The sequence below is a fragment of the Bombus impatiens genome, unplaced genomic scaffold (assembly GCF_000188095.3).
Source record: "Bombus impatiens unplaced genomic scaffold, BIMP_2.2 scf_0049, whole genome shotgun sequence".
Lineage (NCBI taxonomy): Eukaryota > Metazoa > Arthropoda > Insecta > Hymenoptera > Apidae > Bombus > Bombus impatiens.
The window spans coordinates 130112-149178 of NT_176468.1; the positions used below are offsets into that span (position 1 = coordinate 130112).

At 33.5% G+C, this 19067-nt stretch overlaps 2 protein-coding genes and 1 long non-coding RNA gene across 15 annotated transcripts in view; 2 read left to right on the top strand and 1 right to left on the bottom strand.

The window, feature by feature from the left end:
• The window catches only part of LOC100750182 (cytochrome b5 reductase 4), a 29126-nt gene extending 17019 nt beyond the window's left edge, over window positions 1-12107 (bottom strand). The window contains exons 1-3 of one of the 4 annotated variants that reach the window (XM_033323891.1): window positions 11763-11832; window positions 8782-8864; window positions 7793-8101 (exon numbers count right to left, since the gene is read on the bottom strand). In XM_033323891.1, the coding sequence (XP_033179782.1) occupies window positions 7793-8006 (214 nt within the window). In that variant the 5' untranslated portion in view covers window positions 8007-8101; window positions 8782-8864; window positions 11763-11832. Of the gene's footprint in view, window positions 1-7792; window positions 8102-8781; window positions 8865-11762 lie in introns of those variants that run through there. The other 3 variants (XM_033323863.1, XM_003485253.4, XM_012391876.3) reach the window with 3 other exon arrangements.
• LOC117152380 lies at window positions 4879-7072 on the top strand. 2 transcript variants are annotated; one of them, XR_004462751.1, is made up of 4 exons: window positions 4879-5342; window positions 5496-5500; window positions 5768-5955; window positions 6692-7072. It is a non-coding gene; the product is annotated as an uncharacterized LOC117152380 (long non-coding RNA). The 2 variants fall into 2 exon arrangements; XR_004462753.1 differs by lacking the exon at window positions 6692-7072 and adding an exon at window positions 6053-6151.
• LOC100741205 (fatty-acid amide hydrolase 2) lies at window positions 12082-19002 on the top strand. 9 transcript variants are annotated; one of them, XM_033323903.1, is made up of 8 exons: window positions 13596-14029; window positions 14104-14155; window positions 16007-16217; window positions 16369-16572; window positions 16661-17188; window positions 17260-17649; window positions 18169-18351; window positions 18436-19002. In XM_033323903.1, the coding sequence occupies exons 3-8, from the start codon at window positions 16011-16013 to the stop codon at window positions 18532-18534; spliced, it is 1611 nt and encodes a 536-aa protein (XP_033179794.1). In that variant the 5' UTR covers window positions 13596-14029; window positions 14104-14155; window positions 16007-16010; the 3' UTR covers window positions 18535-19002. The 9 variants fall into 9 exon arrangements, 8 of the variants coding, with proteins under 8 accessions (XP_012247323.1, XP_012247357.1, XP_033179794.1 ...); XM_033323904.1 differs by having other exon boundaries at window positions 16011-16217; XR_002947739.2 differs by lacking the exons at window positions 13596-14029; window positions 14104-14155; window positions 18436-19002 and adding exons at window positions 12082-12319; window positions 17768-17907 and having other exon boundaries at window positions 16011-16217; window positions 18169-18310.
• The last annotated feature ends 65 nt before the right edge of the window (window positions 19003-19067 follow it).

The following is a 19067-nucleotide window of genomic DNA, read 5'->3' on the forward strand; positions in this document are numbered from 1 at the left end:
GTCGCTGTTGTGATTTTTTAATGAAAGTTGATTAAACAATTTTTTGGTTTTATATGCTTCGATGAAAAGAATCTTCGAGTTTAATTACCAAACAATACCACATTTCGCATAATACACGTATTAATTGAGATTGAACGCGTACTTTGAATTTAGAGTACAGCGTGGATAATTTGTTTATCTTATTATTATATCATTTCAATTGAAGTGAGAACTGCAGAATGCCGTGAAAAAAATATTCAAAACTTCTTCAAACTCGTGGTTTTCCATGATTGAGTGCTGCGTTAGAAGAATTCATAGTGTATAGAGCGATTTAAGGTTGAGAAGTCCGTGGACACTTTATATTTAATGAGACAGAATTTTACTAATTAGAGGAAACTCATTTATGTTGCTGTATACAAGTAGAAAATAATGAAGTTGTTGCTCACAATGAGATTTCGTTCCAGGTGCTTTTACTATTATAGAACAACCGTTCAAGATCAACCATCAAGATCAAAAGATCAACCAAAATAGCAAAATAATATCTAATTTTTGCACGATAATTTTCTATAATTTTCAACGAGATTTAAAATGCTTCTCCATTTAATTGTTACGTAAATGAGAAGATTCATGACACGTCTCCCAACTCGTGGAAGACTCGGTAACACCATTATCGTAGTCATCTTCGTCTGGTATGCGAACCTACTATCTCTCAAAAGAGAGATTGCTCAAGGAAATACGTAATCAGTTGACGTCCGGTGACCAAAGAAAATTCGATCAGCAGAACCATTTCCACTGAAGACATCGAGCTTTGATCAAATGAACCCACAACGACTGATACTTTACGTTCTATGCTCCTCTGTAGAACAACAAGGAAACACCGCATATAAAAATATCCTTTTCGTGGAACTAAAAATTATACGAAGCAAAAGATTATAAGAATCTGCAAGAAATGAAAGAAAATAGTAAAAATCAGAGATTAGAAAATTTTCTTCCTTACAATTTAATACCTGAAATTAAATCTTAAGAGAAATCCTAGATTCTCTTAGATTCGAAGAGGAAACGTACTTGAAGTATTTTCTCGAAATAGGATTTCAAGACATTTTTTCCCAAAATTTGAATATCACACGTATGAGTGGTAAAATTATATAAAAGTTAACAGTACAAAATACAATTAAAGCAAAATACAATTAAAATTCGAAATCCCCAACAAGTGTCTAATCATCCCAGAAATTTGTTCACAACAAATACGTCAGAGTATAAGAATTAGAATATCTCAAAGTTAAAACACAAACACAAGACCTACTTATCGATCTGTACCAATCAATCGAACGAAGTAACACTGTTTTCATTTTTTATCGCCTTCTATTCATAGTACCAATGACCTAGAAACAAGATTAATCGGCGTCATAGTGATCGGCGATTAATAACGATAAAATCACAAAAGCGTCGGTGGGCTTTGCAAACATTCAGACGTGAATCACAGACGAACCTTCCATCGTGGTCAATATTTGGCCAAACATTGTAAATCAAACACTATAAATAAATAAAGGAGTATCGAACGGTTATTCGTAAATATCAATCGTGAAATATGAATAGGTCGACAAAATTTTCCAGATGGAGAAACGTTCGAATGGGATCGTATAAGCACAGTCTTCATTTTCATTTCCTTTGATTCGAGGGAACGTTTATTATGACAAGATTCGTACTATTCATAGATTCAGCGACGAAAAGCAACCGAAATTTCAGTACTCGTGGCAGGTTTAATTTTGTCCTGATAATCCTCACTGACAAGTTTCAGCGAATTTTATCTTTCAGATAAAAGATAGCGAATCGTTCGAAATGTTTTTTTCTCTAGTTTTTGGCTTGGCAGATTTAAATGGATGATACAATTGGCAAGAAACATGGAAAGATTTTCTCAGCCGAGTGAACTATCGCGTGATTACTTCAAGATAAGGTCGGAGTCGAATAGAATGATTAATAAGTCGATTAAAACGGATAATACAATTAGTAGAAAACATACAAAGATGTATCGATGTTCGATTTATTCCGAAAAGTAGTTGCTTTTATCGCAAATACGTGAAATAAGTTTCTTTTTCCAATATGAACATTTATATCATTGATTTTAATTATATAAGTTTTATAAATGGGAACAAAATAAAAAATGATACTGAACTAATCGTTTATGAGGCAACCAAACATCTTATTTGAATAATCATCAGAAAAAAGTTATGGATATTCTTAGCTATATTTTATTTTTTGCTCTTTTCCTTGGTTACGTAAATTTATTCTCATAGCTCATCTAGGAAATCGAATAGAATAGTTACATATATCCTTCTCTTTATTTTCTCTTCTTTTTCTCTCCCTTGGTGATCGTCCAAGAAACATTTATGCAAACAAATTATTTCTTAATAAATCTTTTATCCGAATGTTGGATCACATTGAAGTCGTATTACGAATCGAATGTGCCCGATGAATCATATCGTAGCAATGGAAAGAATCGATTGTGCTAATCTCAGAAGCAGGATTAAGGCTATTTAAACCAATCAAGATGCAATATTACCAATTAAGCGTAATTTTCAAAACGTCTCTCTTCTACGTGTAGAGGGGTCTAAGTCCCACGTTAAGTACTCGTTTGAAGCGTTTAAGTGCACTATATTTTATAGTATTCGAGGCTACACGACGATTACGATATATAAATAGAAGAGGTGTATGTGAATGATGTGCTGTAATAGCTGGGAGCAGAGCTTTTAAGTTCAAGGCTTGTTTTGTTGTACTGAATTATTAAAGTGGAAAGATAATATAATTCCTGAGATTATATATAGGAACTTATTAAAAGCATATTGGTTACGTAATAGCTGTATCCTAATTGCAAACGTTTAAAATAATCTTCTTCCTTAATAGCGTTATTTATATTACCGTGTTTATCCTCATTATTGCATTTCTAAGAAATAAAGTAGAACAGTAATACAAGAACATAATGGATCGATTAAGTGCAATAAATTCTCTATCCAGTCTCTAAAACGTATAACACGTTTACAGAGAAATAAGAAGACGGCCCTGACTTTTAAAAATCTTCCATCCCGCTTGATCGCAGCATAAATTAAATTTCTATGTTCGGATAGAAATATTTCTATCAATCAAATTTATCGTTCAAAAATTTCCACAGTCAATTATTTAACTATAAATTCCATTGAGCTTTTAACTTTGTTAAAGCCTTAACCCTTTGCAGTTTCTAATTATTTTTGAAACATATTCAGATAGGTGTAAATAAGAAAAATGATATGATGAGATAATATGAGATAAAGATCTTCAAAAAAATTAGAACATCTTTATTACGATAAAGTATAATAATGGTACATTGCCATATACACGCACGCGAAATTGTAATAAAACTTACGATCATAATACGGTGTCCAGTCACTATGGCAATACGATACACTGTAATAAGATCATCGTGCATAGACTCAGAATACAGAACCGCAAAGGGTTAATAATAAATTGACAGTATAATAATAAACATCTAATGATAGTTAATGGTAATAAACTTCTAATAAAGAAAAACACGTTAACAACGAATCAAACATTTACACCTCAAATTTACAAGCTCGTACATCTTATTTCCTCAAAAAAAAAAGAAAAAAAGGAAATCTATAACAGAAATTATACTTTTATATAGTTTGATAGTTTACGACAGCAAAAAGATATAATTGATTATAAACTTTTACTTTAATTAGAGATCCGAGTACCGATAAATAATTGCTACAAAAGGATAGTCTAATTTCAGTGCAACAGCATACTAATAGAACGTAATAATACAATGATAAGCAACTAATTGTACGAAGAAATTAAAAGAACTAAGAACAAAATGCAAGATACATAGAAAATAAAATAATATACAAAAAAAAAAATATTAAATATCCAACACAGAATACTCGTCGTTTCATCTCTAATTAAGTAAAACGAGATTTTATTTCAGTTCTATCTCGAGGTAATTGCGTTCACAAGAAATAAATTTGCATGAAAATTCGCGGTGAATCTATGACACTATAAAAAGTCAATAAACACACCAGTCGTTCGTAATTTCGATCCAGCACCGATTCTCACTATCGGGACAGGACAGGGGACAGAATTTATGCCGAGTGGCCCTGCCCAACCCTATCCTGACCCAATAATGTAAATCGGGAACGATCCTTTCTGCGGTCACAAAAATCCTTTGCACAGGCGAAAACGACAGTTGCAGGTCCCACGATGAATTCTTCTTGCGATTTCAAGCTCGAGTAGGGCCGATTCTCACTATCGGGACAGGACAGGGGACAAAATATACCCGCCAAACGGCCCTGCCCTGCCCTATCCTGACCCAATAATGCGAACCGGGCATGATCCTATTAAATAATCGACCGCTGAGGCACATGGAGATATCCAATCGATTGACGATGGCATTTGGCTACCCAGAATCAATTTTAAAGATGTATCGATTTAAATATGCATTGTATTGCCATCCCTATCTCCTTATACAGTAGGATTTCATTCATCCGAAGTCTTCAGAAGACAACTGCTCAATAAACTGTTCGTATAATTGGAATATATATGAATTTTATTTCCTTTTCATTATCTAACTATCATTTAATATAATTGTAGTTCACTATCTTTCTCTTTTAGTTATCATTTTTCATTTATGTAATACGATTTGATCAATTCTCTCCACTGTTATTATTCATTATATTGATTGAAGTAGCAATAGTATAGTGATAGTAACAGCAGTGGTAATAGTCTAAGTAGTAAGAGTTAAGGAAGAGAATTTATTATCAGCTTGCAGAAATTTAATAGGAGAAAGGAAAGTGAGATTTAATAAAAGAATTTATTTAGGAAGAGAATTTATTATCAGCTTGCAGAAGAGAATTTATTATCAGCTTGCAGAAATTTAATAGGAGAAAGGAAAGTGAGATTTAATAAAAGAATTTATTTACAGATGAGCGAAGTTTTCATTTAAGTAATACGAGTTGATCAATTCTCTCCACTGTTATTATTCATTATATTGATTGAAGTAGCAATAGTATAGTGATAGTAACAGCAGTGGTAATAGTCTAAGTAGTAAGAGTTAAAGAAGAGAATTTATTATCAGCTTGTAGAAATTCAATAGGAGAAAGGAAAGTGAGATTTAATAAAAGAATTTATTTACAGATGAGCGAATATTTCATTTATGTAATACGAGTTGATCAATTCTCTCCACTATTATTATTCATTATATTGACTGAAGTAGCAATAGTATAGTGATAGTAACAGCAATGGTAATGATCTAAGTAGTAAGAGTTAAGGAAGAGAATTTATTATCAGCTTGCAGAAATTTAATAGGAGAAAGGAAAGTGAGATTTAATAAAAAAATTTATTTACAGATGAGGGAATTTTTCATTTATATAATACGAGTTGATCAATTCTCTCCACTGTTATTATTCATTATATTGATTGAAGTAGCAATAGTATAGTGATAGTAACAGCAATGGTAATAATCTATGTAGTAAGAGTTAAGGAAGAGAATTTATTATTAGCTTGTAGAAATTTAATAGGAGAAAGGAAAGTGAGATTTAATAAAAAAATTTATTTACAGATGAGCGAATTTTTCATTTATGTAATACGAGCTGATCAATTCTCTCCACTGTTATTATTCATTATATTGATTGAAGTAGCAATAGTATAGTGATAGTAACAGCAGTGGTAATGATCTATGTAGTAAGAGTTAAGGAAGAGAATTTATTATCAGCTTGCAGAAATTTAATAGGAGAAAGGAAAGTGAGATTTAATAAAAGAATTTATTTACAAATAAGCGAATTTAATCGGCAAGAGTTGTGTGAATGAAAAATGAAGTATTAAACGTGTTTAATAAATGGAGTTACGGATAAATAGAGAAATATAGTTTTCTTCTATCTACCAACGTATAGAGAAGTCATATTTCAAGCCTTAGAAACAAATGTGCCCCAGGTATATATTTATTATATATTAATTTCCAATTTGTTTTTTAAACTTTGATGAAATAGAGTTTCAAATTGAAGCTAACGATACTTAATTTTGACGATAGATCACGGCTGTGAGTTCGAATCCTATTAAACGGATTACACTCGTCAGTGAAATAGCACTAACTAGCAGGTTTACCGTTATGCTATGGATTTCTAATAAATAAAATAAAATATTGGAAAAAACGTATTTCTAACAAACGAAACTAACTAATTTCTCCAACTACAAAAGTTTCAATTCTAAGAGAGTTATCAATTTTTAAGACGAACAGAATTCTAAAACATATCCATAAAACATATCAATAAAGCTTATCATTGTTTACATCAAAATGAAATCTTGCTACGAACGAAACTATAGTCATATTTAATAACAACTACAATCAGATGTTTGAAGAAAATATAGTATTATATTATCGTTCATGACTTATAGTTTGTATTATTTAGAAGTTGGAATTCATAATTTAGAATTTGTAATTTAAAATTCATGTATCAATCACCATAAATTACTTGGATATTATTTGCAAAAAGTTCCGGGTTTATATAATACGAATTTTGTTTCTGAGATGTGGATGCTGTTGCGCAATGTCTATGGGTCAAGCGATGTCATCAAAGCGGAAATTCATAAATCGTGATCAAAGTTTGCTTAACGAACGGGGTTTAAATTATATTTGGCGGTAATTAATGAATGCTTCAATTTGTTGAAGTGTCTGACGCGTCCCGGATAATGTCGAAAGCCTGGAAACGTTTGGAGTTTGACGAAGTTGCGGGACAATTTGCGGAACTTCGGATCGATTCATGCCCGTTTCGAAATTAAATCGCAAGCGTGGCTTAAAAGAGAGCAGAGTGGTGCAACGATGATCAGCGATGATGGATTTCTTCTAACGAGAACAAAGCACGGAAAACTTTTAACTGTTTGCAGGAGTAAAACAATCTTCGTTTGAAATTTTTCCCAATATTTTTGTACCAATATTAGAGGAAGATATAACAGATTTCAACTTTATATCGAAACACGTTTCATTTCCATTATAATTACTATTACTAAAGAAAAGATATTGAAACTTGCTAAAAATAAATTGGGAACAAAAGAACAAATCTCTCTCTCTCTCTCTCTTTCTCTCTCTCTGCATCAAGCACTCAAGAATTTAGATTCCATCAATTTCACGAGATAATAAGGAAGTAATTAACTGCATAAAGGTCCCATTAAGTAAAGCAGAATATTATTTTGTTAAGATACAAGATTGTAGTATTAAAATGGCAGATACATTGCACAGGCTCGCTACATAAATCAAAGCCATGAAAAGGAGTTTCTATGATATAAAAAAAGAATATGCTTCAATTTCTTCAAACTTCATGAAATTATAGGATTGAAGCCAAGTGAAAGAAGATACAGCAACGAAGGAGAATAGCAAGCAAATACAACATTACAATAGTCTTTACAATATTAAAAAGCAGATTTATCCAGTTTAAGAATCACATGATGATAATAAGAATAAAAAACCAGACTGCAAAAGGAAATGTTGCATTAACAAAATGCAGATCCAATTCAATCGTTTAAGAAAGGGATTCAATGATGTAAATGAATTAAAAGCAAATTCTAAATGATAGAATAAATTACATGAACACTATAATGATCCTTCATGAGTTAATTACTTTGTTTAGTTTGTTGAGCTATTCTATACAATAGATTTTTAACTAAAGTAAAATAAAATAGGACAAAATAAAATAGCTCGCCCATCCAAGTATAAGCAAACAGTTAAAAGCCAAGCTCAAAAGACTATTTCTTCATAATCAACGTATCAGCTCACCCGTAGCCGAGCCAGATGACGATGATTCCGTTTGGTTAACCATCTTCGCTCCCTGCAGTTGCTTCATTTGACCACTAGGTAACAATGCAGGGTTGTTCGCCATAGAATTTGTCGACGACGAGGGCTTCACGTCGATCTCCTCCATCTTCTCTCGAATATCCTTCGTTTCTGTATCATCTGATTTTCCTTGATTCTTGCTTAGACTCTTCTTCATACTGATCTTTTGGTTATTTGTATTCTTGTTTGAAGAAACAAGTTTGTAGTTTATATCCTCTCCAGCATGGACTGTGTCATAGTATAACGTCGAATCTAAAGAAACAGAGAAAGAAACTGATACAGTGGTTGGCTCGTGTTTGAGGAATGATCTGTTATGAATGGAAGGTGAAGGTGAAGGTTTCTTTTATTAAAGCCGGTTCTACTGGGTTTAATACGATTATTGGATTTCATGCGTTTGTACTGAATGTTTATATTATGAAGTGATAATTCCTACCGCATTTGTTACATTGCATTTATGCGCCCATTACATTAAAGGATGCAAGAATATAAAAAATAAAGTGACGAGAAGAGTACTGTTTAAGAGATGAAAGAAATTTCTATTTAGATTCGATTTTTGCATGAAAACTGAAATTTATTGATGATCTATTTTATCAAACGTCGAAAACAGTCGTAAAATACTACTCGCTGACCCAGAACTAATTAATAACAAAAATTACTTTTATATTCATCAACTTCTTCAAAATATAAAATTAATTTCGTGTAACTTTATAGTTAAAAATCAAGCGTAATTAAATGCTGTATCAGTCAAATAATTAAAACCAATTACTTCTTTTTTAAAAACAAAAAGATAAAGCATCGTATGAAAAAAAGGTGTATTCTATGCCTTTAAACTATAAAAAGTAATAGTAAAAATCGTTGCACGCAGAAGAAATAATTGTACACGTGAAATTGGTAATGACATAATGCAAAATCATCCAGATGTTCGTGCGTACAGAAACGTTCAAAATAGATGGTAACAATGTTGTTTGATGGTAGCACTTTGACTGCCGGAAGTTTCTTCCCGTGTACGGAATCGCTGGACAAATAGTGTTTTGTCACGCTCGCTTAAATTTATCGCGACATTACCTAGCTCGGATGGTATCGTAAAGAGATAAGAATCGTCAGACAAATGTAAAGAGAAATGTAGAAGAATATCTGTGTTGCTTTCTTCTCGCTTTTCACGAATTACAGAAACTTACGATCTTTGACAAATTTTCATCGAAGACTATTTCATTTTCATCAAAATAAATGTCGGAGAAGAGTCAGGAACAGGATTGTGGGCGTTTGATAGACCTCCCTTGGAGTTGGCCATCGTTGTGTTGTAACGAAGATACGGCCTGATGCTACGAGTATGGACACTACCGATTCGACAATCAACAGCGGTGGTTGGGCACTTGCTATGTTAGTGACGTTGGTCTTAGGTTCGATGACGAATCCACGGTCAATGGGATGAAAGATATACTTGCTCTAACTCAAACTCACTGATCGTCAGGTGCTGCTCCCTTCGTCGGTGGGATCTCAAGAAAGAATGAATTTTCGTTCCAATGATGCCACAGAGGAAAACTATGATGGAGTGTGTCTAAAAACACGAGATCATCGGATTCGTCGAGTATAGCCCTCGTTCCGAAAGTAAGAGAAATTGACGTCGCTATCAATTGGTCAATTTGGGACAAAGACTGTCTGTCCGTTTGGAAGATCTTAATTGCCGGAAAAATCCAGGTTTTATAGCTGGTCCTCGGGCTAACTGGACTTGTGCTGTGTACGTGCCTCAACATCAGGTAATCATTGTCCGAAGGAACCGCTGGAATGTTTTACTGTCAAGTACCTCTATTGGTATTTCTTTTAACGAGGGTCATACTATTTTGAGGGTCATTCCACACCCAGTCCCGTTGACCGCGGCTACGTTCGGCGACTGATGGTCGCCTTGAGCCCAAGTTTATTATCACAAATCGCAAACAAGTACAATTGGGCAGAATGACGGCAAATTGTTTAATTACGACTGTAAACTTTGATTACAATTTTACGGATTTTTCCGAAGTTCCAGAAGGAAGGCTCCGGTGTCCTTTCATCTCCGACATAAATATATACACACATACATATAGAGGTAAACATCTATTTTAATTATTTCATTAATTATCTTCTATTTCTGGACACGGTATAGGAGTATACAGGCGAAAAAAAAAGATAAAATCTAAAGAGAATCTCGAAATTAATTTAACTCCTTGTAGCGCATTTGTAAAAATTATAAAATGAAATAGAAACGTTTGAGATATGGAAGCGAGAGAAATTGTAGACATTTTTATAATTGGGAATTTAATAGGAACAAGAAGCTTGTCATCGAGAAATTAAAGTTGGAAATTACAGCCTTATTGCGTATTGTTAAAAATTCGAAGAAAAGAGAGGAAAGTCGGTGATATTGAAAAAAAAGAGTTCAAAAATTCTTTTATTTGGAAATGTACAATAATACGAATAAAGGACGTGTCACCGGGAAATTAAAATAGGTTTCGGGAGTGCGAACGAAGCACAATACAACGTTGGAATCGGTTCAGTAAACCGATAAACGAAATATATAGCGCGCTATTAAATAAGCCTGTCAGCGAACATAGAATACGAAAAGATATACGATGACACAGGGTTAAAGACTCAGCACGTATTGTAAATAGGTATATAGTTGAAGGTAAAGAAGACAGGAAACTTCGTCGTAATATTCATAATCTATATATAGCGAATAGTAACTAGAAAAACAAAACAATTAGTCTTGAGACGAAGCAATGAAATGTTGTTTTGTCTAGAGATAAAACATGTGTTAGAATACTAAACAGACTACTAAACGCTGGAGAACTAAACTGTATGAAAATATTAAAAGCTTCAGAAGAAGTTATTATGATTTATAAAAAAGATACATTATCATAATGGTATGAAAAATTCAATTTCTTCAAGCATGACACACAAAGATAATAATCATAACGTTTCAACACAGAATCCAATAATGTGGATTGATTGAAAAAAATGATGTATAAAATATTTTAACGCAACGTTGAGTCTTAATTGCGTAAATCAATGGATGAAAAATCATTTGGATATTATAAACAATTAAGGAAACGAATATTTACTTTGTATTAATTAGATGTTAATGTAAAAAAAAATATGGAATAGAATATTTGCCCTTGTAATCGATGTAAAATAATTTATATTAAACACAAGGTTAGAAAGCAATATTAAAAAACTTTACGTTACACGTATCTGCTTTACTAGGAAATTATTAACTACTCAATCACTTGGCAGTGTAAAAATGTTGCCCTTTTTACAATTTAATTAATAACCTTCAAGTTTTACATATGTATAACAAGATACTTCAAATGTGCATTGCTTAGTATTAAAAAACACGTGAAACATCCATTTCGAATTATACTATTCTTTTTATAAATATTAAGCTTTTATTGGATAATTACGTTCTGATCCTAATAAATAGTTCACTATTAGAGTTAGTTTTCACAAATACCTCAAAATTGATCTGACAAACTAACAATATAAAAACATTGGCAATAAAAGAAAAATCGATGAAAAATACATAAAAGAAACATATGGTGCTTTATTTCGCGATCGTGAAAATGAACGTACTTTATCAAAACTAATACACAAAGCTGGCGTGGGTAGAGTTTGAATCACTCTATGTGGAAATATTAATAAAGCTAATCGGTAATCAAACTGAATCGCGTGGGTGGGAGTAAAAGACGAGACGTAGAAACGCAACGGCGACACCCAAATCGTGTTTCGACCTCGAAACTATCTTCGAAATATTCCAACGAATTGTTCAACGTGTTTTAACAATTTCGATCAAAGGAAGAATGGAAAAGATAGATACGCATAGACGTATGGTGGACGTTTTCGTGAGATAATACCGCGGCGCTTAGCCGCGCGGTCTTGAGCTAACCTCAAAAAGGTGATCGACGATCGTGAGCCGCATGTCACGACAGAAGACGTAGGTGTCCAGTCTTCGCTGCACTATACCGCTACGTCGTTAACTTAGCAGGAGACGTGGCCAATAATAAAATCACCAAGGATAATGAGAGTTCTTTGTCGAGTGATAAGGAAGCAAGTGGACACAAAGTGACATTCACCCTTCGTACACATATACTCACGCGCGCGCACATTGACGCCATGCCCTCTTCCCCACTCCTTCTTGCTCGTTAATGGCGTGCGATCGAGCTGCCATCTGGTGGCTTCTCATGAATTAATGCTCCGAAATTTTCGGAATACAGTAGTGCCACGTTAACTGACCTGTATTGTACTTCAATAACTGACCATCGATATCCCCACCAGTTGTTGCAGCTGGTTTCGTCGAACGATTCGAATTTTCCGCTACATGCATACGTTTGAAACTATTTGAAGTATTTCTGGAGCACGTTACTACATATATACCAGAGTCCCTTTCAGGATCGTGACATGTCAAAGTGGAGACGCCTCTTCGTGTGTTTTAATAATATACAGGTTAATATAGGTTAAATTTGTATGAACACATTATTAACGGTATACTGTGAAATAAATTTTAGTTTTCGCATAATTTTAGAAAATATGTCAATGTTTATGAAATGAAAAATTCATTCGATTAACATCTCCTATTTTTAAAATTTCGATTCACGTCTCCCGTCAACAATGTGTTAATACGGCAATTATATTTAAGTGGGAGTTAAGAGGGATTTTATACATCGTAAAGATTGTAAGTACAATATCAATTTTCAAATAAGTTTTATAGTCTAAAATTTGAAGTGTTTCTATAAAATCTATACGGTTCTGGGCGCGGCTGGATACAGCTTCTTAATTCTACTACATTGTTTCTACCTAGTACATGTATGTCAAGTAAGTAAACAAATGTCTTTGGTACCCGTATCTGTTTTCATAACCAACAGAGAAGGTTTCTCGGTATTTTTAAGAAATGCACCTGTCTCGGTAACTAGCCACATTATATCCCGACTCGTAGTCCTTTAACGAAGCTAGACTGTGTACACTGAACATATTTTTATTGAAATTTTAGAATGAAAGATACAGAAATGAACGAAGAAGATCAAAAATAGAGAATAAATGAACAGATAAAATGAGAGAAATATCGCACAAGATAATTGTAACTAACATTTAATGTAACGTGTAACTAAATATGTATCTTTGCAATTTGTATTGAAAATGTATACGTACATGTTTAAAACTAAAACTAAAACGTTTAAAACCGCATGGCAAAAATCAAGCACAAATAAACATTGAAAATCGCCTATCGGTGTAAAATTAACGGCGTCAATTACAGACGTCTTATTAATCCAGTAAATAGAGAGCATTAAAACAACTTACATAAGGATAACGAAGACGTATTACATAAAATAGACAAGATCATTGTCAACTTAATATATCTCTATATATATAATTAGTATTCGATCTTATTGTCATATAAATACTTTTTTGACAAATTTATATAATAAATCTAATACACATATGAATCTAGATAAGATAGTATATTCTTTTAGCATGATATAATAACATTAGATTTTTTAATACTGTAATCGTAATCTATAATGGAACATACTGAAAGGTTATCAAATTGATAATAAAAACATCCTATCGACTAATAAAATCTGTTTATAGAAATTGCGATACAATATAAAATAGTGAAATTTCCACGGAAGTTGTAACGTTATATAGAATTAGTTTAACATTATAATATAATTGACGATTTGTCATAATTCTAGACTTGCGAATACGAAATGCTGAAATGTTACTAAATCAATAATACAAAAATTCGGGTTTTGAGGGGGTTATTGAAACCTAATATCAACACAGAGCGTATCTCGCGAAGTTATGAACATCATATCGTAACAGTAATCTATCCATCGCTGCTTGGCAGCCATCTTACAAGTGTATCCCCGACCCGTTAAATATTTCTCCGATGCATAAAAGTAAGTCCCAGGCCGGCAAGCAACTATAGCGTTTGCGCGGATCTCGTATAATCAGAACCGGTGAAGGTATAAGTGGTGTCAGTCGACTACGAGCGTTGGGGAAAGCGACGTCATACGAGACGCGGTATTGCACTGTCGATAAGTCGTGACTTAAATCAGCTTAATTTTCGTAAAGTGTCATATGATACTGAATTACACATTAATATACAACGAGTAATTCCAGCTGACTCGTCAAATAAAGTATAATAGCAGAATAGTAAGTAAACGTATCAATTAGCCGCGTACATTCTATAGCCCAACTATTAATCATCAATTTATACGTTGAAATAGCGAAACAGTTTCCTACAGTCGATCTCACGCGAGCCTTCGTAACTTTCGTCGAGTACGTGCAACGAAAAAATCTATTTAATAAAATTCATAAACGAGCTATGCGGAAGTCAAACTGATCGACTCCCATCGAAGGTAAAATCATTTTGTATTTCTGAAAACATCGAGCAAATTATAAATTGTATATTCTAGTACTAAAACGAAGAATTTTTCAGAAAGCGCGGTCGATCAATTTGACTTCTAAGTCACAGAAATAATCTATCGCTGGAACGCTCGCAGAGACTCAACCACCGTTACGCGAGTAACTTCGTGACTATGCTCGGCTAGCCTATTACAAACGAACCCATTTGACGAATCATTCTGATTGATAACACCTCTAAAAGTCAGTTTTCACATATTGCTTGTTAACGGAATGGAAGCGGAATTGCGCTTACGGCATGCGAACGACTTCAAGAAGAAGTTTCGATGGAAAACGCTTAAGCGTAGCCAACCGGCCTGAAATGCGGCGCGAGTTGATTTCCGGCCCGACGGATACTGTCAAACTCTCATGGCTTGGTAGCTGAGTAGCCTTGATGCGTAACACCTCAATTACATCATTATCGAGTCTGTCAGCGCGCTAAAATTATTGCGTCGCCGGCATTCGTTCACTTTCAACGAATTTGTTCAAATGTGCGTCGCGTACTCGCGTACATACGTTTAGTGTTCGTCCCTTAAGGCGTCCGTGTACGCCCGATTAATCGATAAACTGACCGGCGTTTCCCATAAAAGCGGCAAGCTGACACAGTGAGATAATTGCACAAGGTCAGTCCATTAATCAACATTGACATAATGGTACATAAACACAGAGAAAGATAACGATCCTGGTGTTTAGACTGACAACGTGATTCTTATCAGAAGGGATAATAATAAAATAATCCTTGCTACACGATTCAAGCCAAATTGTCTAAAGCCTTCTTTGATGACTCTGACGGATTGAAATGAATTAATTGTACATATACGCAATTATAAGTTGTCCCGCCCTGTATTAAATTACACGCTGTTGAAGCATTATTAACACGACGCTACGATCTCTTTCAATGACCGTTAAACGACGTAATGATAGCGACGTTTATATAATTTATAGTAATTTGCTCGATGTTTTTTATGTGAAATATGATAAAGAAAACGTGCGATGGACTAGTAGCTAAAAGTCGTTCAATCGTTTTCTTTTCTTCTCGAATTCTTCGGAAGTTTCGTGTAATATCGTGTAAAGATATTTTAACAAAACAACTTTTTATTGCCTCGAAACAAGGACATTTGGTGTTGCAATTTCCGATCGTAAAATATTTCCATCGGTATTTGCAGTATGATTTTATTGAGAATGTCTGTTTCTTATTTAAATGTTCTTTTTATCTTCTCTCCTCTATGTCTGTTTATGCAAATATTCAAACAGGCTAGTTAGCGCAAAAATAACGTAATTCTCAAAAATAAGCATGTAACATAGAACGATATAAGCAAAAGATGAAAATGGAATCTGTTGTTCTCGAAATGATATAATTTTTAAATTTAGAGTTTTCGTCTGCAAAAATAGATAAAGTATTCTAGCATGTTCTTTCGTATTTAATGTGATTTAATTATAAATAATTATAAATAATCATATGAACGATGCGATATAAATATTTAATAGTTTTCACTATTTAATAGTTCTCTGTAATATTTATTGTAATTTTTATTTGCCATTATAATTTTTTCTCTGCGTAATCACGGAATTAATCTGATAACTTGTAACAAATTACACGATCTTTTATATTTATCTTCTGTTATCTATTACGTTTTACGAGCTTCACTCGCAATTAAGTAAAGTAGTATTTGTATTTTTTATAGTATAACGATAGTAATTGACATAAAGTATTTACGTTTTTCCTAGATAGATGTCAACTAAACACAAAGATCAGGGGAAAATGCAGCCTAAAGGACAAATATTGAATGCAATTCATCGACTAATTGAATTCATTGGCAAATGGATATATACCTTCGTTGCATTCTTGAAGGGTCCTGCAGAGTCTCAACCTCCTATAAAGGATCTAACGCTTTTACACAGTGCAACTACTTTAGCATTAAAAATTCGAAATAAACAGGTAAATTCATTGTGTTCTTCCAATCCAAATCAAATCTGTTTGCAAATGACTGTAAGATAAGTTCTAGACACTTGTAAAATAATAAATTAAAATGATCGCAATCTCTGTTTATTTACACATACAAATTACAAGTGAGCACATATGATTACAGTTAACTTCACAAGAAGTGGTACAATCATACATAGATAGGATAAAAGAAATTCAACCAATATTAAATTGTGTAGTGGAAGATCGCTTTGAGGACGCCCTCAAAGAAGCAAAACTGTGTGATGATCTTTTGAAATCTGAGAATGCTCCATCTCCTCAAGTATTAGCTGAAGAAAAACCCTTCTTTGGAGTGCCTTTCACAACAAAGGTAAATCTTACTTCATGAAGTATGCAATGGACATCTTACGATGGTTTTATATGTATATTAAGACAAATGTAAATTTTTTTGATTACAGGACTGTATTGCAATTGCTGGAATGAAACAGACAGCTGGTTTAACCCTTCGTAAGAACGTTGTTTCTGAACATGACGCAGAAGTGGTTAGGTTAATGAGGGCTGCTGGAGCCATCCCTCTGGCTACAACGAACGTGTCAGAATTAGCCATGTGGTGGGAAACTTCTAACTGTTTATATGGAACTACAAAAAATCCTTATAATACGAGACATATTGTCGGAGGTTCCTCCGGTGGTGAAGGTTGTATACAAGCTGCAGCTGGTTCGCCACTAGGAATAGGATCAGATATTGGTGGTTCTATTCGTATACCGAGCTACTTTAATGGACTTTTCGGGCACAAACCTTCTACTGGAATGGTTTCGAACGATGGCCAATACCCGAGTGCACAAAGCGAAGACCAAAACAGATTGCTATCTATTGGCCCTATGTGCAGATACGCGCAAGATTTACTGCCTACTTTGAAGATTCTTGCGGACAAGAACGCAGATATGTTGCATTTGAACGAAAAAGTAGACATTTCGAAGCTTAAGGTACGGATAGAATATTTATATTATAATCATTGGTCGTATGTAGTATGTGATAAGTATTTATTTCAATTTAGTTTTATTATATGGAAGACGACGGTGGTCAATACTTCACGTCTCCAGTTGAGTCAGAGATAAGAGAAGCCATGAGGAAGGTAGTTCAATATCTAGAGAAAGCTCATAAAATTAAAGCGACTAAGATCCACATAAAGAAAATGAAAAAAAGCATCGCTCTCTGGATGGCCAATATGAGTTGTAAAGACGAAAAAGATTTTACGTATGAATTGTCGAACAGAATGGGTCATATAAATTTATGGTGGGAATTTTTGAAATGGACACTGTTCCTGAGTAATCATACATTGATAGCTCTTCTTACTGCCACGTTTGAAAGATTTGCCGTGAAGCATGGAAGCGATAAACACACGAAATTCATACAAGAAAGTAAAGAACTTTATCGAGAATTTCAGGTATGATCTCGTAATGAATTATTGATATTTATGAATTATATCAATGATCTCTTATCTTTTATAAACTACTGATGCAATATGATGTACATTCACAAGTGCCTGTAATGTAACTCATCAGGATTGGAATTGGCTCCTACCTTCTTCGTCTTCCTTTCTTACTATTGCGTTACGGAACAATACTATTTATTAAAATGGACGTGATTTCTTTCTCGAGTATTTCGTGCGAACTGGTCAGACTATACTAGTTTGTCTTTCACGGTATCACGAGTTATTTCTAATAAGTAGAAGAAAGATATTGCTCTGCATGCAGAATGAAATTTTTTCCATCCAATTATTAAAGATCTCTATTATTTTTGTAAATATCTTTTCATCTTGTAGTTGTATTCACGCGACGAGAAAACGACTGACTAAAGTTGAAGCATGTATCCAGAAATATCCGAACTTTTATCTTTTTCCTAAATCAATACCATTACTATGCTTATTGTTAATATTTATTTCTAATCAATTTTCTTCGAATAGGATATTTTAGGTGAAGACGGTGTGTTCCTATACCCAACGCATCCAACTGCGGCACCAATGCACTACGAACCGTTGATTAAACCATTCAATTTTTCATACACTGGAATTATTAATGTTTTGGGCTTACCTGCTACTGCGTGTCCTTTAGGTTTGAACAAACAAGGACTTCCTATTGGTATACAGGTATAAGCTCTGGACTATTAGTATTAATGAAACTAGAATGGTAAAATAAGAATTTTAGTATCATATGTAAATTGTATCTTACAGGTTGTTAGTGGCCTACATCAAGATCGTTTAACCATAGCCGTTTGTGAAGAACTAGAACGGGGTTTTGGAGGTTGGGTACCTCCAACTATTGTAGCTTGATACGATACGTGTCGCTTAGACAATAATCCTGTGCGTAATACGATGCATAAAGTTTCTTTTTACCATGCCCTGTCATCATCATTTTTCGAGAACTAACTTACACCTGATTAATCGATACCAGCCAATTACTAAGGTAAAGTACAAACATTTATCCAAAACGCAGATCTTTCAAATACTTCGAAAAAAAACTGAGAAAGGACTGAGAAGGAACTGAGACGAAGCTGAGAATTCTTACGAGTATACATAATATAATAAATACTGAATTTTTTTTTATCGGTTTGTGTAACCGATTATAAACTAAGTCTCGCCGAATACGCAAAATTGTGCGTAATAAATATATACTATATGAATATATGAGGTGTGCGTATATTTATATTTATAAATTGATGTTAAAAAATTCATTTTTCTAACAAAAATCATGTTGAAGGAAGTAATAACATTTGTATATAAGTAAACTACTACACTGTATTTGATTACCGTTTTTATATACCTCATCATAGATCTCTATATAGGGTTTTCTATTTTCATACAAA